We start from the raw sequence: 26,166 nt of genomic DNA on the forward strand, positions 1-26,166 counted from the left end.
CGTTATAAGTTTTTGAGAATGCCGTTTGGTATCTCATCAGCATCCGAAATATTTCATAAACGACTGTATGAGCATTTTGATGACTTGGAAGGGGTTGTATTATTCATTGATGATTTATTAGTTCATGGTCCCACTTTAGAAATTCATGATAAAAGATTACGAGCTGTATTAAAACGATGTGCTGAAATAAATATAAAACTCAACAGAGACAAATGCAAAATAGGGATGTCGGAAATAACGTATCTTGGCCATAAAATTAGTAAAAATGGAATAAAACCTGATGACACGCGAATTTCTGCAATAAAAAATATGCCTACACCTACAAATGTAAAAGATGTTGAACGATTTCTTGGTTTAGTTACTTACGTTGGTACCTTTATTCCAAATTTGTCTGAAAAAACTTATATTTTACGTGAACTATTAAAAAAAGAAATTGAGTGGCATTGGGACGATCGTCACCAAAAATGTTATGAAAACTTAAAGCATTTTTTAGTTAACCCACCTGTTTTAAAATTTTATGACATAAACATACCAGTAGTGATAACTGTAGACGCGAGTAAAAACGGTTTAGGTGCCTGTTTAATGCAAAATAATAACCCGGTGTGTTACGCCTCGAAATCCCTAACGAAAACCGAGCAATCGTACGCTCAAATCGAGAAAGAACTTTATGCATGTGTTTTCGCTTGTGAGAAGTTCTATACGTATATATACGGCCGCTCAGATATAACGATTGAAACCGACCACAAGCCACTAGTGAGCATTATAAAGAAACCATTAGCAAATGCCCCCGCCCGTCTGCAACGAATGTTATTACGATTGCAACCGTACTCGTTTACACTCGTGTACAAACCAGGCAAGTACCTGTACATTGCAGATGCGCTGTCCCGTGCCGTCGCTACAAACTCTGACCCCCCCACCGCCGCGCGCGATTACTATGAAACCCAAGCGCAAGTGTGTATGGTAACTGCAAGTAATCCGTTGTGTGACTCTCATTTTTTAAAAATTCAGAAATATACTAAAAATGACGATGTCTCACAGGCGTTAATTAGTATAATACGAAAGGGATGGCCGTCAGATAAAAGTAAGCTAGAAGACAGATTAAAATGTTATTGGGATAGCAGGGATGAATTGTCTGTAAATTTTGGCATAATTTGGAAGGGATCTCGGGTGGTTATACCTAACTGTATGCGCCGGGAGATGCTTGAAAAGATACACATAGGACATTTAGGAATCGAGAAGTGTAAACTTAGAGCACGAGAAACCATGTACTGGCCGAATATGACATCACAGTTACAAGATTTTTTATCAAATTGTCAGTCGTGTTTAACATATAAAAATCAAAATACTAAAGAGCCGTTAATTCCTCATGAGATACCTGAGAGAGCTTGGTATAAAGTTGGAGTAGATTTATTTCACTTTAGTAATAAAACATTTTTAATAATAATAGATTATTATAGCAAATATTTTGAAATAATTGAATTACAAAATCAAACTTCAAATCATGTAATCAATAAATTAAAATTAATTTTTAGCAGAGTTGGTATTCCAGAGATCATAATGTCTGATAACGGACCAGAGTTCTCGTCGATGTCATTTAGAGATTTCGCTCGTCAATGGAATTTTGACCACGTGACGTCTTCGCCTAGGTATGCACAGTCAAACGGACAAGTCGAGCGCGCGATCCAAACGGTTAAAAACATCATGAAAAAAACGTTGCATAATCGTACTGACTTTAATTTGGCAGTACTAGAGTTTCTAAATACACCGATTAGTAAGGATATACCGTCACCCGCAGAGTTATTTTATAATAGAAAGCTACGCAGTATTATTCCTTGTAATCCAAATATGTATAGGCCAAAGATAAACCACGATGTCATTAAGAAACTTAAAACTCGGCAAAATTCGCAAAAACTCGTGTACGACAGAACTGCGAGATTATTAAAGCCACTTTGTATTGGACAGAAAGTGAAAACTCGTCTGAACAATTGCTGGATACCAGGTACAATTTCAGGCATAGTAGATCCAAGATCTTATTGCATAACGTTACTTTCAGGGAGTATAATTAGGCGCAATAGAAAACACATTATAATAGATTCGAATAGTAGGGATGTTACCATAAGTTATCCCTCTTACGATGATATAATGCCTACGGCCACTTCCAACGTACCGTCACCTGACCATCCACCATTAGATTATAATAATTGTTATCGTACTCGTTTCGGCAGGATAGTTCGGCCTCCTGATCGGTGGGGATTCTCCGCGGAAAACGCTTCAAGGTCATGATATTGATAGGACATGACAACAATTAAGAGTAACACGTACACCTGTTTCCTACTGTTAAATGTAATTTATTGATATTTAAATAATAGTCTAAATTTTATATTGTTTAATTCATTTTTCATAGAAAATAAATATGTAAAATCTTAATTATGAACTGCATGATGAAATAATAAATACCTATGTATGCTATTGAATTGTATTAAATCAAGTTACTTACGTTGTAATAATAATATTTGTTTAGATTTTTTTTATGTTCTTTATTGTATTCAATTCAATAGTATTATTATTCTAATTTAAATTTATCAATTTATATTAAGTTTTTATAATTAATTGAATATCTATTTGCATGTATTTATATTTCAAAACATGAATAGATAAATTATTGATATATGATATAGATGATTCTAGAAATAATAAGTTGTATCTTATTTTTTTTTATGGATCCAATTATTGTTATATGATAAACATTTTGTTATATGATATAAAAAAAAAATTATTTGTAAAATTTACTGCGAAAATTTAATTTTGATAAGGGGATTGTGGGTACTTTGATTATTATAATATGGGAGGTACTTAATTAGAATGATATTAGAAATAAAGCAGTCATAGCTCAGCACAGTTGTTTGATTGACGTCTCCTTTATACGAACATACATAACATAATTCACAAATACATAAATAAAAGTGCGACTTAACACCTTGCGGCAAATCAATTATAATGATGATAATCATTTATTATATTACGTAGTACAGTACAATCCATATGATGATCCATACAGTGCTCCTAGATATATATAATACTAGCTTTTGCACGCGGCTTCGCTCGCGTTAATTTCAAATCAAAATAATTTCTTGGGCGATGCCTACGTCATAGTAGCTTCATGCATCCATTCATACTCACGAACTTTCAAGTTTACAATATATATAATACTAGGGTGGTAATAATACTATATACTACCCTTGGGGGTGAAATTTGTCAAAATCCTTTCTTAGGGGATGCCTACGTTATAGTAGCTTTATGCATGCAAAGTCTCAGCCCGATCGGTTTAAAATTGACAAAGTTTCATACAAACTTTCATCCCCTATTTTATCCCCTTGGGGGTAGAGTTAGTCATAATCCTTTCCTAGCGGATGCCTACGTCATAACATCTACCTGCATGACAAATTTCAGCCCGATCCGTCCAGTGGTTTGGGCTGTGCATTGATAGATCACTATGTCAAGTCACCTTTGAGTTATATATATATGTAGATTACACATAATGTTCAGTGTATACAGTTTATATGTGATATCATTCTAATTAAACAATAATAATCAATAATTAAATTGATATAAATATTTCATTGGACTTACTGACACATATAATTATGTATGGTATTGTATGTATTGAATAAATTCTTCGACACTATTATTTTAGAAAAATTCTATCATTTTAGAAAAATAAAGTTAAATTCCACGCGGACGAAGTCGGGGCAACAGCTAGTTAACTATATAATTGTTTCATATCTTATAAATAAGTGTGTAGGTATTAATACTACACGTTGTATATTATATAATATACTAGCTGCTCCCACGACTTCGTCTGCGTGGATATTAACTTTATTTTTCTAAAATAAATGTAGTCTAAGATACTCCTTATTACATTAGCTACATACCAAAAAAAGTCCCGTCCAAATCGGTCTAGCCATTTCAGAGATGAGCCGGAACAAACATACAGACAGATAAAAATTGTAAAAAATGTTATTTTGTATATATATTCATATGTATGTAGTAAAAAATTGTTATTTCAATATTACAAACAGACAGTCTAATTTTATTTATATGTATAGATGTATGTTAGTCTGTATGGTATTTATTATATATTTAATTAACTATATGTTTGTACATGTTTCATATCTCATAACTAAGTGTGTAGGTATTCATACTACCTACATGTGTTACATTATGTAATATATATAATACTTGATTATTCATATATTTATTTACACTTTTCATATAGTATAACGGCCTCGGTAGTCTACAGGTTTAGTTTACCTTACTTCCGATGATTGTGGGTTCGATTCCTCGCACGATACAAACATTTATATTCATGAGTATGATTGTTTTATAATATTTTATACGCGATATAAGAATATTTAACAACATCCGTAAATCAACTTCTTCAACTTTCTTGTCTCTGGATAATTTACACAGCGCCAAATTAAGGTAAAGCTTGTGTTATGGGTACTAAATAACTGATACAAATATACATACATATTAGACATGGAAAACACCCAGACCGACACAAACAATCATACTCATGAATATAAATATATATAATATAATACGAGGAATCGAACCCACGACCATCGGATGTAAGACGGGTATGCTAAACCGCTAGACCACCGGGGCCGTCAAACCCATATATCAATATCTTTTTTTTTTGACAATTCACACAGTGCCATCTAGACCCAAGTTAAGCTAGCTAAAGCTTGTGTTATGGGTCCTAGACAACTGATACAAATACATAGATAATTTGTTTTTTCGTAAATACATACATATTATACATAGAAAATACCCAGACCGATACAAACAATCATACTCATGAATACAAATGTTTGTGCCGTGCGAGGAATCGAAGCCGCGACCATCGGTCGTAAAGCGGTATGCTAGACCGCTAGACCACCGAGATTATCTACCGTTACAATTAAATTAAAATAACTCGATATAATAAATAGATAATGGATCATACTTCAGTTGATTTGTTACATTAACTATAATGTGGAGTGTATTCACGTTTGCGCAGTAAATGTATAGCCAGGGTTGCCATTCTAACTTTACATTTTGTGCCTTTACCAGCAAAAGCTGAGAGAGAGAGAGACGATGATAATAATAATAATAATAATACATACACACACACACACCCACACACTGCACTTCTTTGGTTTCGGCGCGTAAGTGTGGAAAAAAACAGCAAAAGCACAGAAAATAAGACGATAGAGAGAAGAATAAGAATAATAGCTACTCACAATTGCCATCTGACGACCTCGGTGGTCTAGCGGTCCAGTCTACCGCTTTACGACCGATGGTCGCGGGTACGATTCCTCGCACAGCACAAACATTTGTATTCATGAATATGATTGTTTGTATCGGTCTGGGTATTTTCTATGTATAATATGTATTTATTTACGAAAAAAAAATCTATGTATTTGTATCAGTTGTCTAGGACTCATAACACAAGCTTTAGCTAGCTTAACTTGGGTCTAGATGGCGCTGTGTGAATTGTCCTGGGATTATTATTATTATTATTATCTGATAGTTATAGTATTCACATTTCACATAAGAATGCATGCGGCAATCAATACAAAAACCGCTACGCTTTCATATGTCTAAAATAATTAAATCAAGAAAGCAATGAGATAAACAAATTCTAACGTTCTATGCTAATAAACTAATTATTTACTTGATATGTTGTCGTCAATGAATTCGTCTATCCTGTAATAGGCTTTCTTACATAAAAATTGTTTAATATAAGATTTGAATTGCCTCTCTGTCAGATTCATAGTTTTGTCATCCACAGGAATTATACCAAGAAGTCTTATCAAACACCTAGACACGTTGCAGATCCCTCTACAATAGACCTATTACAAAAAGTCGTCATTCTCAACACATACCGTATTGTACGGAAATCTCTGTCGTCTCCACTTTCAGCATCCTCATATACCTTAGAGATATGGAGATATATAAAATATATATATGATAAAAACAATAATCTATACATATAAATAAAATTGGAGTGTCTATTTGTAATATTGAAAAAACCGTTTTTTACTACATGCACATGAATATAAATACGGTACTCACACCAAAAAACTACTTTTTACAATTTTTGTCTGTCTGTCTGTCGGTCTGTTTGTTCCGGCTAATCTCTGAAATGGCTGGACCGATTTTAACGGGACTTTTTCTGGCAGGTAGCTGATGTAATAAGGAGTAACTTAGGCTACTTTTATTTTAGAAAAATGAAGTTATTTTCCACGCGGACGAAGTTGTGGGTGCAGCAAGTAATAACACTGAGTACTTGCACAGACACAACCAGGTAGCCAAAATACTCCATCAAGAACTAGCTCTGAAGTACGGCCTCGCGAATGAGAGGTTGCCGTACTATAAGTACGAGCCCCAGCCGGTCCTCGAAAGCGACAGCGTCAAGCTCTACTGGGACCGATCCATCATCACGGACAGGACCGTTCTTGCGAACAAACCTGATATCGTGGTGATGGATCGGGCACTTTCGAGGGTGTTTTTGGTGGACATCACCATACCGCACGACGAGAACCTCGTGAAAGCCGAAACTGAGAAAAAGAGAAAGTATCTCGACCTGGCTCACGAGGTGACCGAAATGTGGGGGGTGATGTCCACCGAAATCATTCCAATCGTTATGTCGGTGAACGGTCTTATCCCAACCAGTCTGGAACAACATCTCAGACGGTTGGGATTCCGGGGCGGCTCACTCCCGGGAAAGATGCAGAAAGCGGTGCTGTTAGATTCTGCCCGCATTGTACGCCGGTTTCTCTCCTTGGGGCCCTGAACTCCGGCCGACTGTGCTTCTGCCGGGGGTATGTTGCCATCTCCTCTCCTTAAGAGGGGAGATGAGAATTTTTGGACAAAAAAAAATAATGAAGAATGCTGAAATTTTTAACATCCCTGCGGAAAGCAATAAAACAATGTTATCCATCGTAGAATACATAAACCGTAGTGCTGCTATTTCAGATCGACCTTGAGATTGCCCCAATCGCCGCATAAATCGAAGTTTGTTGATGTTACATCATCAAGCTTACCTGCCAAAACATTCAGTAGAGCAAATATTTACTGCACATTTTGTATAGTCTGCTGTTTATTTCTGTCTCTCAACTGCCAAGTAGGTAGGCAAGATGGGGTAGTGAAATTAGGGTATCAGGAATGCCGTGTCTCTCAACTACCAAGTAGGTAAGCATGGGGTAGTGGAATTAGGGTATCAGGAATGCCGTGTCTCTCAACTGCCAAGTAGGTAGGCATGGAGTAGTGGAATTAGGGTATTAGGAATGCCGTGCCTCTCAACTGCCAAGTAGGTAGGCATGGGGTCGGGGAATTAGGGTATCAGGAATGCTGTGTCTCTCAACTGCCAAGTAGGTAGGCATGGGGTAGTGGAATTAGGGTATTAGGAATGCCGTGTCTCTCAACTGCCAAGTAGGTAGGCATGGGGTCGGGGAATTAGGGTATCAGGAATGACGTGTCTCTCAACTGCCAAATACGTAGGCAAGATGGGGTAGTGAAATTAGGGTATCAGGAATGACATGGAGTGGATGACTAAGAGTCATGGCCACAGCAGAATCAAATAGAAATATTTTTTTATACTACGATGCTGGCAAACAAGCATACGGCCCATCTGATGGTAAATGGTTACCGTAGCCTATGGACGCCTGAAACACCAGGGGTGTCGCATGCGCGTTGCCGACCCTTAAGAAACTTTAATATACCCTTCTTGAAAAACCCCATACTGTAGTCTCGTGAGAAAACCTCGGCAGGTAGTTCATTCCACAATCTAAGTGTACGCGGAAGGAAGCTCTGAAACCGCGCTGTCCGAGACCACTTAGGTTCTAGGTGGGGATGAATTCAAATAAATTTCAATTTAAGTACTTTTTAATAGTTACATTTTTTTATAATCTACCGCTCATTCAAGAAGAAAGAGCAAAAAACTGAAATTTTTATATTTCAAATAATTGTTGAAACTTTACATTTGTAAGTTGATATGTGTGAATGCAATCTACCAACTAGCACTAATTCATTAGAGTCAAAAAAATACACAATAAGATTAAATCAGTCGTAGTGATTAGAGCAGACCAGTCCCTACAAGCAGTACCCGTACAATCAACCCCTGAAGAGTTGAGACTGCATGAGGAATTTTCCGCACGAAAAATCACCCCTTCGATCGATCCCCCGTCCAATTCAAACGGGAATCGAAATTACGACGGCCTGAGCCGAGGTTCGAACCCCTAGCGGTGCCCTCAGACTAAAGTCGTATCCGTCAGGCGAGAGTTAGCGTCAACTAGTCTGTGTGTTTACTCTCACGACCCCTCCTGTCATCAGAAAAAAAAATTATAGCGAATTTCGACTACAAAAAAAATATTTTTTATAGTCGAATTTCGACTATTGGGTGACCATTACATATATTTACATTGACATATATTACGACGGCCTAAGCCGAGGTTCGAACCCTTAGCGGTGCTCTCAGACTAAAGTCGTATTCGTCAGGCGGGAGTTGGCCTTCAGCCGCTCCATAAGATAGATAGATAAAAATTTTATTCACGTTAAAGGCACAACACACACAAAAGGCACTGTAATAATAAGAACAAAAATAAAACAGATATACACATTACATTAGTGAAGTCAAACAAAATACAATACACAACAATTATACAGATAAAATAAAATGCAATACAGATAACAAAAAACGGTATGAGTAACGTAGTGTGTGTGTGCATAGCCCATACGTAAAAAGGCAGCACCTCAGTGTATTGTTTGCAGCATACAAGCAGCAAACCACTGATATTCAGGCACTGCCCAGAGACATACGCGAGGACGCATGTAACAAGACCACAGCTTGTAATCAGCCCTATTACATTATCATAAGTCCTTCTTTGGTTTGGAGTGCCATCTGCACTCGCCCCCTATCGTCCGGTGAAGCTGTAAAGGCCAGCTGCGCCAAAAAATGTAAACGAGCACACAGAATACTGGGACTCATTACTAGTTAATATTATTTGTAGAAAAATTGATCCGTTTACAGTCAAACTCTATCACTGCGAGAGAGACCATACTGTCAAACCCACAATGTCGGATCTACTGTTGTTTTTAGATAAAAGAGCTGTTGCTTTCGAATCGTGTGGGTTAGAACCACCTAAAAGTAAATGTGTAAATAATTATGTACAGTCAGCAGACAAGAAACATTTCAACATTCCTTGTAAGTTATGTGCTCAGAGTCATAGGCTTTATAACTGTCCTCAGTTCATTTTATTCTGTTCATAAAGGCGTTGATTTTGGAAATAATAATAATATTTGTAAAATATGTTTATTTTCACATGGTGGAAAGTGTAAATATCACTTTAAATGTGCAACCTGTAAGTCTGTTTCTCATAACACGCTATTACACATGGATTCGTCGCCACCAGCTATGCTCGTAGCATCTGATGGTGAGGCAGGTATAAGCGAAGAACAGTCTTCACAAGAACAGGTCATTATGCACACTACCAATAATAAGGTAAGCAATATTTTGTTGCCTACTGTACAACAGCAGAGTAGTCCGAAAATAATAAAAATAAAAAGGAAACAATCAACGGTGTGCATTATTCAAATAAACTTACATTGAAGCACTTTTGAATAGTCAGATCAGAAACGGCTGGACCGATTTCGACGGGACTTTCATTCGCAGATAGCTAATGTTATAAGGAGTAACTTAGGCTACGTTTAATCTAGAATTTTATTTATTTATAGTCCAGGCGATTCAGAGATCAGCAAGAATAAACATAGAACAAATCAACGGTGTCCATGAGGGGTATCCTGGACATGATGTGACATGAAACATGTTCCACGTACATGTCAGGGTTCTTGGAACATCAGAATATTAACAGAATATAAACTAGCTGTATCCGCGACTTCATCCGCGTGGAGTTTAACTTTATTTTTCTTAAATAAAAGTAGCCTAAGTTACTCTTTATTACATCAGCTACCTGCCAAAAAAAGTCCCGTCAAAATCGGCCCGACCATTTCAGAGATTAGTCGGAACAAACAAACAGACGGACAGACAAAAATTGTAAAAAAATGTATTTTGGTATATGTACCGTATTTATGTTCATATGCATGTAGTAACAAATGATTATTTCAATATTACAAACAGACACTCCAATTTTATTTATATGTATAGAATAGCTTCACGCGACTTCGTCCGCGTGGAGTTTAACTTTACTTTTCTTAAATAAAAGTAGCCTAAGTTACTCTTTATTACATCAGCTACCTGCCAAAAAAAGTCCCGTCAAAATCGGCCCGACCATTTCAGAGATTAGTCGGAACAAACAAACAGACGGACAGACAAAAATTGTAAAAAAATGTATTTTGGTATATGTACCGTATTTATGTTCATATGCATGTAGTAACAAATGATTATTTCAATATTACAAACAGACACTCCAATTTTATTTATATGTATAGAATAGCTTCACGCGACTTCGTCCGCGTGGAGTTTAACTTTACTTTTCTTAAATAAAAGTAGCCTAAGTTACTCTTTATTACATCAGCTACCTGCCAAAAAAAGTCCCGTCAAAATCGGCCCGACCATTTCAGAGATTAGTCGGAACAAACAAACAGACGGACAGACAAAAATTGTAAAAAAATGTATTTTGGTATATGTACCGTATTTATGTTCATATGCATGTAGTAACAAATGATTATTTCAATATTACAAACAGACACTCCAATTTTATTTATATGTATAGATATACATATTTATATGTTTCTTTATTCGACTTCGGTGGTCTTGCGGTTTAGCACATCGCCTTACTTCCGACGGTCGCGGTTACAATTCATCGCACAGTACAAATATTTGTATTCATTTTTTTATGTCAGTTGTGTTGTATCTAAACACAAGCTCTGCTTGGAATTAGGTGTCGCTGTGTGAATTATTTATTTATTCATGTATTTCAGGATACTAGGACCATATTATAAATACCATACAGACTAACATACATCTATACATATAAATAAAATTGGAGTGTCTGTTTGTAATATTGAAATAATCAGTTTTTACTACGTGCATATGAATATAAATACGGTACATACACCAAAATAACATTTTTTACACTTTTTGTCTGTCTGTCTGTTTGTTCCGGCTAATCTCTGAAATGGCTGGACCGATTTTGACGGGACTCATTTTGGCAGGTAGCTGATGTAATAAGGAGTAACTAAGGCTACTTTAAAAAAAAAAAAGTTATATTCCACGTGAACGAAGTCGCCTGTACAGCTAGTATGAAATAATATTATAAAATTAAGATGTTGAAACTGTCTGTATGGTCTCATAAAGTATTAATATACCTACTTATTATAAAAAAAAATATTTTGGTATTTAATAATAATAATAATAATAATAATCTTAGGACAATTCACACAGCGCCATCTAGACCCAAGTTAAGCTAGCTAAAGCTTGTGTTATTGGTCCTAGACAACTGATATAAATACATATATAATTTTTTTTTTCCTAAATACATACATATTATACATAGAAAATACCCAGACCGATACAAACAATCATACTCATGAATACAAATGTTTGTGCCGTGCGAGGAATCCAACCCGCGACCATCGGTCGTAAAGCGGTATGCTAGACCGCTAGACCACCGAGGTCGTCAATTCGTATTTGTTATTACAACAATTGACAATGATGTTATTTATAGTAATATATAATAATATTTACTGTTATATTAATAGATATATATACAATAGTGGGATGTTACATAGTTTTTCCTGTATCGTCCAAATTAAGATTACCTCAACTTGGATTTTCCTAGAAATATTATTTTTAATTAGTTAATATAACAAATAACATTTAAAGGTACTCAGTGAGGATGTTGTGGCCTTTGCTAATTAATTAATTGGGTATTGTCTAACGCATGTGTTAAATTAAGGAAATATGTCAGCGATTCGTCATACTCTATAAATACAATGGTTATAAATTTATTATTAAATGTATTCTTAAATTATATAATAGTTTATTATTATTTATTAATTATAATTTATTACTTCGGATTTATAATCGATATTAATTCGATTTATATAATCTGTAGTGCTGTCACTTTCTAAAGATGTTTCTTAATTTGACAGTCATTATGGCTTTATAGGCTGAATCCTTTTGCCTTTCCCTGAAAAGGGAAAAAACGAATAAAAAAAAAGTCCATGTCATTCTAAAATATATCGCACGCTTATTATAATACTGGCTTAACTCAAAAATTACAAATTTTGGAAAATCCACTTTATAACTGTGGTATTAAAGTCTAATTTCAAAAGATTAAAATTTCTGAATTACACTAGTATTGTACTAGATATGCGATATGTGTGATCTAAGAGACAGAGAAAACAAGATGGCGGAGCGCGGGATGTGTTCTTCTCTATGGTGGATTTCTGAGGGTCTTTCGGAATGGGGGGCTGGTGTGTTCCGATGTGTGATAGGCTGTCCGGGAGTCTGCTATGATAAGGGGCGTGTCCCGAACTCTCTTTAACAATTATTAAGGTACTTGAGAACATTTTTTTTGCATTGTACGATTACATTATCTCAACAATTCAAGGCAATAAATACCATCCTGATCATCTGGATGAATGGCGGTCTTCCACAGTACGGTTTTCTAGAAACTTTTTGCCCCGCACAACCACATTGTGGAATCACCTTCCAGCAATGGTATTTCCGAACCGATACGATATTGAAACCTTCAAGAAAAGATCTTATTCCTTTTTAAAAGGCCGACAACGTACTTGCAATTCCCCTGGTGTTGCGGGTGCTCATGGGCGGCGGTAATCACTTACCATCAGGTGAGCCGCATGCTCGTTTGTCCCCTGTGTTATATAAAAAAAAAGGCATTAAAAATAATAAAATCAAGAAAGTAAAAAATATGCAGACGTGGCTGTATAGACACAGTTTCCTTGGCCTTTCCGTTAAAGGATAAACAAAAAAAACATTAGGACGGATCGAGAAAGTAAGGATTTGGCAGTTGAATTTTAAAATAAAAGATACTCATAGTTTTGAGAAAAGAAAGAAAGAATATAAAAAAGAAACAAAACATATTGGGGATTATTTCTTTTGTAGCAGTATGGCACTACTTAAGTTAGGTTAAGTCTATTTACTTTTTAATACTGGCACATTTTTGAGTATTTTGCCCTAACAGACTTAAATCCAGCCACCCGTAAGCTGTCGGAGTTGATGTGGGGGCAAAGGGGTTCTCCCCGAGCCCCCAACCTTCACCCCCGGGGGGAAAGTGATTGTTAGCAATGTGGACTTCCACGCGGTCCCTCCTGGAAACTATCGTAATAAATTCCTTATGAGTTTGCCACAATGGGACAAATGACCTGACCTTATGTTCATCTTATCATCCTCCACTGATGCCCCGCCAGCGTATACTGTTAGCGGAGGCGGGTGCACCATTCTATTATCATCCATAAAAAAAAATCCTTCACCCCCCGGGACGAAGGGGATTGTAATTAATTTGTAATGTGGACAAATAACCCCGTTGCTAGCAATGTACCCTGCCAAGTTGACCTCCACGCGGTTCCTCCTGGAAACTATCGAGATAAATTCCTTTTGAGTTTGACACGATGGGCCAAGTGACCTGACCTTATGCTCATCTTATCTTTACCTTATCGTTACGCTCACAGCATCAGCTGAGTCAGCACCTTTTGCCCAGAATACGCAGTGTGCGGTACTACTGTTGCTATTTTATACATAGTTTAAAAGTTTCTTCCTTTTTTTATATAGTTTTTGTTCAACAAACAGTGTACGAACTCAAAAGTATATGTAGCTTTAATAATAATAATAATAATTATTATTAAATGTTAAAAAAACCTCCACCCCCCTAGAGGGGTGCGTGCGACCAGCGTCAATGGGACAGCATAAACGTAACAATAACATTTCCTAATGTTTGAAAGAGATAGAAATATACTACTGTCTCACTCATAACAATGAGTAACAGAATGTGCCCATTACCTTATCTGATAAGGGTAGATGGTCTACAGGTAGTATATCCTTTGTCGTCGCCTGACGCGGTGTCGTGTGTTCATTTTAGTTCAAGCAACTCCTAAACTCATAAATTATTATTAATGTTTTAATATAAATATATACTTATACAAGTTTGTGTTCAATTGTGTCTTTTAACTAAATATACATTAGTCGTGTTGTTGCTATAGACTATAGGTGAGAGTGGTTATTTATTTTTTATACATTATCTCTGGTATTTATTTATTCTTTATTTATTAGCATACAAGTTAACAATTAGTACAATTGATTAAGAACTTGTAATTTTATTTATTTACTATCTTTTGCCCGCGGCTTTGATCGCGTTATAATCCCCTTAGGGTTGGAATTTATCAAAATTATTTCTTAGGATATGCCTACGTCATAGTAGCTTTATGCATGCAAAGTCTCAGCCCGATTGGTTTAAAATTGACAAAGTTTCATACAAACTTTCATCCCCTATTTTATCGCCTTGGGTGTAGAATTAATCAAAATCCTTTCTTAGCGGATGCCTACGTCATAACCTCTACCTGCATGCCAAATTTCAGCCCGATCCGTCCAGTGGTTTGGGCTGTGCGTTGATAGATCACTATGTCAGTCACCTATGAGTTATATATATTTAGATTTATTTATATAGATTGACATTTACATATTTACTTCAATACAATTTTTTATTTCTATTATCTGTATTTGGGGACCCAAATAGTATATCCTTTGTCGTCGCCTAACGCGGTGTCGTGTGATCATTTTAGTTCAACCAACTCCTAAACTTATAAATTATTATTAATGTTTTGATATAAATACATACTTGTACAAGCTTGCGTTCAATTGTGACTTTAACTAAACATACGCTAGTCGTGTTGTCGCTATATATATATATATATATAGACATTCAGAAGTATAAATACTATAGGTAAGATAGTGTTTATATATATTTTATACATTATCTCGGTTATTTATTTAGAATAGAAAATCGTTTATTCAAATAAACTTACATTGAAGCACTTTTGAATAGTCATCACATTTTTTTAATCCACCGCTCATTCGGAAAGCTGTCTCATCACAAGAAGAACGAGCAAGAAACTCGTGTGTTGCTCTTTTAAATAATTTTATTCTTACTTTACAATTTAAGTTTAAGTGTGTGAATACAAACCACCAATTGACGACCAGTTGACGACCTCGGTGATCTAGCGGTCTAGCACACCGCTTTACGACCGATGGTCGCGGGTTCGATTCCTCGCACGGCACAAACATTTGTATTCATGAGTATGATTGTTTGTATCGGTCTGGGTATTTTCTATGTATAATATGTATGTATTTAAGAAAAAAAAAATTATCTATGTATTTGTATCAGTTGTCTAGTACCCATAACACAAGCTTTAGCTAGCTTAACTTGGGTCTAGATGGCGCTGTGTGAATTGTCCTGAAAAAAAAAAAAATTAACCATCAATTAAATAATCAAATAGAAAAAATATTGAATACAACCAACTGGTTAAACAATTAATAAGAGGAAATCAGTCATAGTGATTATTGTAGTATTTATTTATTAGCACATAAATCCAGTTCACAATCAGTACAAGAATTTGTTTAACAATATGTTAATAATTACTGTTAGATCACAATCCATTGTGATATAACATTATGTATACCTAAAAGCTAAATTATATAGATCTACAGCTCTGCCTTCGGTTTCCGCGAGAAATTTATAGTTTACTAGCTACTTGCCCCGGCTTTGCCCGGATATACATGTATTATACATATAAACCTTCCTCTTGAATCATTCTATCTATTAAAAAAAGAGTAATACAGCTTATACATCAGAATACCAACATTATGTACCAGAATACATAATTTTTGTAGAAAATATCTAACTTAAAATTCATAGCGCTGACAATGTTATCTGATTGAACAGAGATTAAGTGCGTAGCGGTTTCTATGTTGATTGTCGCATGCCTAATCCTTGTTGTTAATTAAATATAAGTAAATCAATATTTATTTAAAAGAGCAACACACAAGTTTCTTGCTTATTCTTCTTGTGATGAATCTGCATTCCGAATGAGCGGTAGAATAAAAAAACATGACTATTCAAAAGTGCTTATATTAAGTTTATTTGAATGAAGATTATTTCTATTTCTAATACATAGGAATTCTGTCTTATTAATATTATAAACGCAAAAGTTTGTGAGTGCGGATAGATGGATGTTTGTTGCTCTTTTACGCGAAAACCACTGAACGGATTTTCATGAAATTTTGCAGTAATATAGCTTATACATCAGAATAATACATAGGCTATAAATTAAAAAGATATTATGTAAATTGGGGGAAATATAATATGTCAAGTAAGTGTGATGCAGATTAAGTTCGTGGCTAGTTATATATTACAATATTGACTATATCAGACGGGGTAGTAGCAACTAGTACTTTTGACGACCTCGGTGGTCTAGCGGTCTAGCACACGCTTTACGTCCGATGGTAGCGGGTTCGATTTCTCAGAGCACAAACATTTGTATTCATATGATTGTTTGTATCGGTCTGGGTGTTTTCTATGTATAATACGTATGTATTTACGAAAAAAATCTATGTATTTGTATCAGTTATCTAGTACCCATAACACAAGATTTAGCTAGGTTAACTTGGGACTAGATGGCGCTGTGTGAATTGTCCTGAGATTATTATTATTATTACTACTTAAATTGTAAGTAAGAATAAATTATTTAAAAGAGCAACACACAAGTTTCTTGCTCGTTCTTCTTGTGATGAGACAGCTGTCCGAATGAGCGGTAGATTAAAAAAAATGTGATGATTATTCAAAAGTGCTTCAATGTAAGTTTATTTAATATAAATGATTATATGATATTTATTTTATTATAATGATTTAATATAATAATAAATGATTTTCTATTCTATTCTATTAACTATTTCATACTCCTAAGTGATAAGGGTAGTCTGCACCAAGAAATATTTTTTTATATTTTGTGCATTTTTTCATAACAATATTAATTTTGTCATTTTCCTGGTCGGCTAGTAAATGAACATATGTACAGTTTGATCATTATGGCTAATAACAAAGCAAGCAGATAATTTCATGGTACCTCGTAATATTTAAATGCGTTAAGGATAATTAGTGAATGACGACAGTTAAATTCAATGAAATAAGTGGTAATACACCTGCCTATTGTATATATTGATATTTAGTAGGTCATTAATTAATTAATAAACAGAAATATTCCACTTTATTCCATATCAATTTAGGTGTATTTCAATCGGTAATAAATGAAAGGCATCCAAATTATAAATATATATGTTACTAGCTACTTGCTCCGGCTTCGCACGGGTGTTCATGTATTATATATATAAAACTTCCTCTTGAATCACTCTATCTATTAAAAAAAATCGCATTAAAATCCGTTGCGTAGTTTTAAAGATTTAAACATACATAGGGGACAGACAGCGAGAGCGACTTTATTTTATACTATACTAGCTACTCGCCCCGGCTTCGCACGGGTGTTCATGTATTATATATATAAAACTTTCTCTTGAATCACTCTATCTATTAAAAAAACCGCTTTAAAACCCGTGCACCTCATTAAGGTTGTGATTATATCAGTAACAGCTGAGGCAGCTCCTATTGCCAACTTTCTATTTCATTATTTACTAGCTTTTGCTCGCGTCTTCGCTCGCAATAATTTATCCCTTTAGGGGTGGAATTTATCAAAATCCTTTCTTAGGGGATGCCTACGTCATAGTAGCTTTATGCATGCAAAATTTCAGCCCAATCGGTTTAAAATTGACAAAGTTAAACTTTCATCCCCTATTTTATCCCCTTGGGGATAGAATTAATCAAAATCCTTTCTTAGCGGATGCCTACGTCATAACATCTATCTGCATGCCAAATTTCAGCCCGATCCGTCCAGTTGTTTGGGCTGTGCGTTAATAGATCACTATATCAGTCACTTTTGAGTTATATATATTTAGATTTCTCATTTTGTGTCTAATTGTATCATTTGTGTTATGTTCGCAATAAATCAATTATCTTATCTTATCTTTATCTACATTTGCGATTTGCCGCTTACCAAATGTCAAACAAAAAGAGGTTCTACAAGGTCCTTAGTAGAGTTTACCGAAATTTCGAAACCTATGTTGTCAAAACAAAAACAATTTCCAAGTATCTCTTCTAACGCAAATCCAATTGAAAACACATTATTTCCTGTTATAACACCGGGAATTCCTCTACATAGGTTACTATATATTTTCACGATGTTCTGTAAACAAAACGTGTTATCCTCCTGAAATGGTATATATAGTTGTGATTTACATTATTAACCTTTCATTGCAGACACGATTGCTTCGAGTACAGACCTGTTGGATCACTCAATCATGAAGTTATTCAAAAGTACAAACCCAAATACCTGTCCAAAAATGCAGGGGGTCCATAATAATAGATTAATGAAGCCACCGTACCGAGGGATTTTAAGTAAACGATCGCCGGAGCCAGCGCAAGCGTGGTGCGAGGATGAAAAGAAAGAGAAAAAGTCGCTTCTCCATTCCCCACAATTCGTTACACCTTCAAGAGTCAGGAGCCCTAGTACAGTGACCTGTAGCACTGGAACACAACCGACGTTATTTCGACGATTGTTGAATTACTTGAAGCTTCCATATCTAACCATTTGCTTGATTGTTATCTTAGTAAGTACAAAGTTATATATAAATATATATATACTAGCTTTTGCCCGCGGCTTCGCTCGCGTTAATTGATCCCCTTAGGGGTGGAATTTATCAAAATCCTTTCTTAGGGAATGCCTACGTGATAGTAGCTTTATGCATGCAAAGTCTCAGCCCGATCGGTTTAAAATTGACAAAGTTTCATAGAAACTTTCATCCCGCTGGGGGTAGAATTAATCAAAATCCTTCCGAAAGTTCCGCCGGATATCCGGCTATTCGGTCACATGGTTGGCCGAATATCCGGTATCCGGCCAAACTGCTATCCGTTTCATCTCTAATGTACATACATACTCTACTGACAGTTAATAATATAGGCTGTATTGTTCGTAAATAAATTAAATATTCTTATAGAATTATATATAACGCATAGGTGACTGACATAGTGATCTATCAACGCACAGCCCAAACCACTGGACGGATCGGGCTGAAATTTGGCATCTCGGTAGATGTTATGATGTAGGCATCCGCTAAGAAAGGATTTTGATAAATCTACCCTAACGCGAGCAAAGCCGCGGGCAAAAGCTAGTATACTTATATAATCATACATATAAATATATTCATATACAAGTATTATATGGGGCATAAAATAGGGGATGAAAGTTTGTATGAAACTTTGTCAATTTTAAACCGATCGGGCTGAGACTTTGCATGCATTAAGCTACTATGACGTAGGCATCCCCTAAGATAAATTCAACCCCCATGGGGATAAAATAAGGGATGATGCAGGACGTAAATGTATTAGTTTGAACCTACCAGTACCTAATGGAACGAATAAATTAAGACGAACAAAATAATTTTAGTTCCTTAGGCTACTTTTATTTTAGAAAAATATAGTGCAATCCCATGCGGAAGAAGTCGCGTGAACAGCTAGTCCATGATAAGACCAATGATGGTATAGTATGGGCCTAAGCCTAGTAAGTCTAAGATCTGCAAGTTCTATTAATAAAATGCCGGAAAATTTAGACGCGGACAAAGTAAAAGAAAACTTATACAGAAGAAGAATAAAATGACGGAAAATTTTGTTAAATTCCACGCGGACAAAGTCGCGGGAACAGCTAGTAAACTACTAAAGATAGACAATGGTTTGACAATGACATTAATTCCTGCAGGTAACTATACACCTGGCTTTGCCTGAAGATGCGCACACGCTGCTCGAGTGGCCACCAGGACCGTGGTGGCGGGAGCCTTGGAGGGTGTTCACCTATGGCTTCGTCCATGCCAGTTCCTCCCATCTCACTATCAATGCTCTTGTAGCGATTGCTGTAAGTACATTCCTTTAAGTATTTTAATTAGCTCTTATGCCAAATTTACACTCAGCCCGAGGGGGCAGGGAAGTGAGCACGGATGTCAGCAGCGCGAGAGTGTAAACACGAGCCCGACGCTCCCTCGGTTGTCGGTATTTCGTGCGCGAGTCAAAGGACTGGCAGCGCGAGTGGCAGCGTGTTTTTACATTCAGCCCTCTCGCTCAGTTGTCGCCCGGCAATATTGCCGGCAGCGCGAGTGGCAGGGGAAGCGGCTGAATGTAAACGTAGCATTATACTCCCAAACTTAAGGGGAGTAATGGGAACATTGTTAGTAGCTGAAATAGGTTTTACCCAATTCTTTTAATAGCAAATCCAATATTTTACATAATGCTCTACAGACATTTGCCTTTGCAAGACACGTTCTGTCACGCGAGTTCGGAAGTCTAATCGTTGGTGCTTTCATTTTACTATTTCATGTGTTCGCTCTTTAGTTCGTGATTTTGCGTATTTTTTAAGTTACTTCACTTTCTTAATTTTTTTATTCAAGAGATTTTATTTTCCAAAGACATGTTTAAGATTTATAAATTACTAGCTGTTCCCGCGAAATCGTCCGTGTGGAATTTAAGTTTATTTTTCTAAAATAAAAGTAGCCTAAGTTACTCCTTATTACATCAGCTATCTGTCAATAAAAGTCCCGTCAAAATAAGTCCAACCATTTCAGAGATTAGCCGAAACAGACAGACAGACAAAAATTGTATAAAGTGTTATTTTGGTATATGTACCGTATTTATAATCATATATGCATGTAGTAAAAAACGGTTATTTCAATATTACAAACAAACACTTCAATTTTATTTATATGTATAGATTAACGATAACTTTATAATTCTATCTTTGCAACATAGTCAGATGTCCACTATTTAGTTGCGCTAACGTACGATTGAACGCGAGAATAAGCAAACTGTCGACGCACGTGGTCAGTCTCATCTTTCTTTTCTTTATTTATTTATTTAATTAACAGAATATAAACTTACAGCTAATTGCCAACACGTTTATATTTCAAAACTATTTTTACTACTTAAACTATACATCATCATCATCATCATCTGCTTCATCCTTATCCCATTTATTTGGGGTCGGCGTAATATGTTTTTCGCTTCCATTCATCCCTGTTCGCAGTCATCGCGTTATTTACTTCCTTTCTTACCATATCATCTTTCACACAGTCCATCCATCTCTTTTTTGGCCTTCCTCTGCCCTTATAACCATCCACATTCATTTGTAACATCTTTCTTAAAATATTATCCTCGTTCCTACGCATTACATGTCCATACCATGATAGACGATTACTCTTCAACCTCTCTGACACCGGTGCCACTTTCATACTTCCTCATACTACTTAAACTATACAATGATAAAAATATTCATTATGGAAGGCAAGGCTTCTGTGTACACGTCAGCATCTTGGACCTTACCTAAAAGTAAATTTAATAATTGCAATGCTCTCATAGTGGGAGAATTGCTAGCGTTGCTTGTGCGTACCGACGCGGTTGCAAACAGTCGGACACAACGACAGGTGACTCCTCTCACGTAGTTCGGTGGAATATTGAATCCTATCCGTTCTACAACTGCGGGATTATCTATTTGATCATTGACTACATTTCCTGCTTGAAAGCTGATTCGTGTGTGAAGAAGTGCAACTAATATCTAATGTTATGAAATTTCTTCTGGTCGGTTTTTTTACGGATGATAATGGTATGGTGCACCCGCCTGCGCTAACGGTTTACGCTGGCGGGGCACCAGTGGAGGATGATAAGATGAGCATGATGTCAGGTCAGTTAGCCCATCGTGACAAATTCACCAGGAATTTATCAGTTTCCAGGTGGTTCCTACGTGGAGGTCAACCTGACATGGTACATTGCTAGTAACGGGTCAAGAGTCCACATTATAACAATCCCTTTCCCCCTTCTTCAGGTCGGTTGGCGATTGGAAATTGAACAAGGATGGTGGCGCGTACTGCTCGTGTGGAGCGGTGGAGTTATATCTGGAGCATTGGGTGCGGGTATACTCCAGCCAACAGTTCGCGTGGTCGGCCAATCAGCGGCTGTTTATGCACTACTGATGGCTCATATACCCAATGTCTCTCTAATGTACGTACCCATAATTTTTTTTAATACACAAATAAAGGTACGTATGGCGGACTTAACACTATAAGGCATTTTCTCCCAGTCGACCATAGGGCAAACAGAGATTAGGGGGTGGTACATTTAAGTGGTACATGAAATAAATAATAAAAGGAAGTAGGTACAATTATTATAAAATTCATAAATTGAAATATATATATCCAACTACATACATACTTAAATAAGAATATATATATACTAGCTGTCCCGGCAAACGTTGTTTTGCCTAAAAATAAAAAAATAAATTAGGGGTGGACTACAAAAATTTTAACATTTCTGAATTAAAATAGATGTTGGCCGATTCTCAGACCTTCTCAATACGCTCACAAAATTTCATGAGAATCGGTCAAGCCGTTTCGGAGGAGTATGGGAACGAAAACTGTGACACGAGAATTTTATATATAAGATATAAACACATTTAAGCAAATAATAATATACATATAAAATTTATACATACATACTAAATACAATCAAGACAATAGTGAAAGCGGTAGATAATTTAACACTATATTAATGTATTAATTTAATTACAAAAGTCATTGGAAATATGTTTTCGTAACTTGGATTTGAAGGTAAATTTGGTAGTATTAGATTTAATGTCAAGGGGCAAAGCATCTGTTAAATCATATTTACTGAGCAAAGCCTATTACTCACTAAACGATTACTTGAATGACGAGTGTGCATGGCAATAGTTGTTCATGCACTGAATTTTCATTTAATGTTAGACATGGACACCTATATAAATATACATTTTAAATAAACTTGATTTAAAAAAAAAGTAATTCAATTGAGTTTCTTGCCAGTTCTTCTCAATTGGATCTATATACCGAACTGGACATATTGTCAAAAAAATAAATTATAATGTAAAAATTTGACGTTCATAAGCGGCTAAAATGTCCTACATGAATAAATGATTTTTGAATTTGAATTTAAAAAAAAACATTCCAGTGTTTAATAGCCTGAAGCATGAAAGATTTGTCTATACATTGCTCATTTTAAAAAGCATCGTTAGCATCCCTTGGTAGACTTGGTGTTGTATGTTGAACTCTGTTCCGAATTAAACTTTTTTAGCATCTAGTTAATATATATTTTTTGTTGTTCTCAAGAGATTTTACGTAGACAGTCGCCCCCTGTAAATAATAGATTCAAATCATCATTGAAATATATATATGCCTTTATCCCATTAAGAATATATATTGGGGTGTCCCGGAAAACGTTGATTTGCAGTATGTCATTCTCTTCCACTGCTCTCTATTAGTCGTCATATCTAAACATACTCTTCTTTTATTCATATCGTCTTTCACACAATCTATCCATCTTTTCTAAGGGCGTCCCCTCAAATATACCCAACGAAATATCGATGTTAAGTGAAAAATTGATGTTGACCTTACACCAGCAACAGTTGACAATGTCTTTGTCTACCTCATCGGACATAACTGTGACACGAGAATTTTATATATAATTTACATTTAAGCATATAATAATATACATATGTTGACGATACATATATATAAATACAATGACAACGTAGCGTGATTTAAATATATTAATGTATTAATTTAATTAAAAATCTCATCCTATTATAAGGTAAATTTGGTAGTATTAGATTTAATGTCAAGGGGCAAAGCATTTCAGTGTTTAATAGCCTGAAGCATGAAAGATTTGTCTATACATTGCTCATTTTAAAAAGCATCGTCCATACAGCTTATGTTGATGTTGAACTCTGTTCCGAATTTAGCATCTAGTTTGGACCGTTGTTGTTGTTCCACTAGATTACACCCCCTGCAAAAGATTCAAATCAATGCCTTTAATAATTTGGCAGTATGTTTTTTGCTCTCTATTAGTCGTCATATCTAAATAATATTTATCATGCCACAATCCATCCATCTTTTCTTAGGGCGTCCCCTCAAATATACCCAACGAAATATCGATGTTAAGTGTTGTATTCCTTACACCAGCAACAGTTGACAATGTCTCTGACTACCTCATCGGACATAACTGTACGTTTATAATTTCCACAAGTTAGCCTCATGTTGACGATACAATGAATTTAGAATGACAACGTAGCGTGATGTAATATACATTCTAATATTGATGGCATCGTTGTCGGTTCCACATTATTAACAATTCCATTCCCCCACTTTTTGTTTGTTAATGCTTGGTATATTACAAATTTCAATGGTTGGAAGTGTCGAATAAATAACATTATGCTTCTTCTTCATCCTCGCCTTCATTACTCGGGGTCGGCTTTTCTAATCCTGGGGCGCCATACATTTCGCTGGTAAGCATCGTCATTTGACAGGCCCAACTCCTTCATGTCCCTATGGACATTTGTCAACCAGGTAGTTGGTGGCCTGCCTCGTCCTCTTTTTTTGTAGAAATGGATAAATAACATTATGCGATATCTTTAATTAATTCTCAGGGTCGGCAGTATCCCGTATTGGTGGTTTCGTCCTCTAAGCGTGGTGGTGTTGCTTGGATCTGAAGGAGTCTGGATGTTGCTGCATCCTGCGCCTGCGATGGATTTACTAAAATCACAACTGCATGTAAATCCCGTTGCGTGGTCAGCGCACTTGACGGGGGCGGTAGTTGGTGTACCCTTAGGCTTTCTCATTTTCAAAGGTGAGGTCCATTTACTTTTAAAGACAACAAATACCGTACAAGTAGAACTTGGGAAAATTTTCAAATTTAATAATGTTTCTGATCATGTTATTAGCTACTAAATTGTTTTAGACTATGATAAATCAAATTTTAACAAACTTACTTACGATAGAGATTTTCATATTAAAGTTGATTTAAACATTAGGATCAGTAGTTACTCTTAGAAGGTCCAAGATCACTAGAAATTTTACATCTAGTTTATTAGTTGAAATAATGAATTTTAAGTATAAAATATTAAAATGTGTCGACTTACTATACCATTATTAGATTACTTGGTAATATAACATCAATTGTCAATAGATTTTGTTATATATATATATATATAATTTAACCCAACAGGAACGGAAGACAACATTTACAAGTTGCGCAACCGCCTCTCCCGAATCATATCAGTTGTGGTACTGATGCTGGCGATGATCTGTGCTATCATTTATTATACTATCTCTGCACACTCAAGAACCTTTCACACGTGAAAAATTTAAGATTGCGCTGTTATATCAGACAAGGAACAGACTTTCGCAAATCATAGTAAAATTATATCTGATGCAATAGATCTGTATTTATATAGTTCTCTTCAAGATTGAAATATTGATATTAATGCGACGACTCATCAAGAATTTATAACACTATGTTCAACTGTGTTCGTTGATATTGTACGTTAAACTGTTGACTGTGATATAAGATCTGTTATTGAAACAGATTTTAAGTACAACGATGCAATTAGTTACCTAGATGAACCGGATGTACTTTTACGATTAACTGTATCCACAATGTTAAGTATGTTATATGTAATTAATTGACAATTGTGGGTAGTTATCGTAATCTAATCTGTAAGTACCTGCAATTGATAATTAAGATAATTCACAGAGCATACGAGGACTGTATTGGTTGTTTATAATAATTAACTAATGCCATCATCCCGTCTGGGATTAATATTGTAAGTGTATTTTTTCTAATTCGCTAGAGCAGCTACATTGTTTTCTTTTTTAAAGATAATGTTAGATAGGTTACGTATACTAATACTAACTCCAATTGTCTGTATCAATGACCTGATAATTATAAAATTTGAGCGAACCAATCTACTGTAATACCAGTATAATTTTAAAGCATTACAATTGACCAAACTGGATAATATTGTGAATTGGCACTTATTAGACTGGACATAAAGTTTTTTTCATGTTAATTCAGATGTGTGAATTAGCAAGATACTGCCAGTAGTAGTAATAATAATAATAATAATCTTAGGACAATTCACACAGCGCCATCTAGACCCAAGTTAAGCTAGCTAAAGCTTGTTTTA

At 35.5% G+C, this 26,166-nt stretch overlaps 1 protein-coding gene across 1 annotated transcript in view; it reads left to right on the plus strand.

Annotated features, from left to right (window-relative positions):
* Positions 1-25,942, plus strand: part of LOC131854137 (rhomboid-related protein 1-like) — a 46,467-nt gene extending 20,525 nt beyond the window's left edge. The window contains exons 2-6 of the mRNA XM_059205269.1: positions 18,393-18,742; positions 19,888-20,040; positions 21,997-22,172; positions 24,628-24,827; positions 25,206-25,942. Coding sequence (XP_059061252.1) covers positions 18,434-18,742; positions 19,888-20,040; positions 21,997-22,172; positions 24,628-24,827; positions 25,206-25,339 — 972 coding nt within the window. The 5' untranslated portion in view covers positions 18,393-18,433 and the 3' untranslated portion in view covers positions 25,340-25,942. The remainder of the gene's footprint in view (positions 1-18,392; positions 18,743-19,887; positions 20,041-21,996; positions 22,173-24,627; positions 24,828-25,205) is intronic.
* The last annotated feature ends 224 nt before the right edge of the window (positions 25,943-26,166 follow it).

This window comes from Achroia grisella, unplaced genomic scaffold, assembly GCF_030625045.1.
Source record: "Achroia grisella isolate CSIRO2021 unplaced genomic scaffold, CSIRO_AGI_Agris_v1 utg970, whole genome shotgun sequence".
Taxonomy (NCBI): domain Eukaryota; kingdom Metazoa; phylum Arthropoda; class Insecta; order Lepidoptera; family Pyralidae; genus Achroia; species Achroia grisella.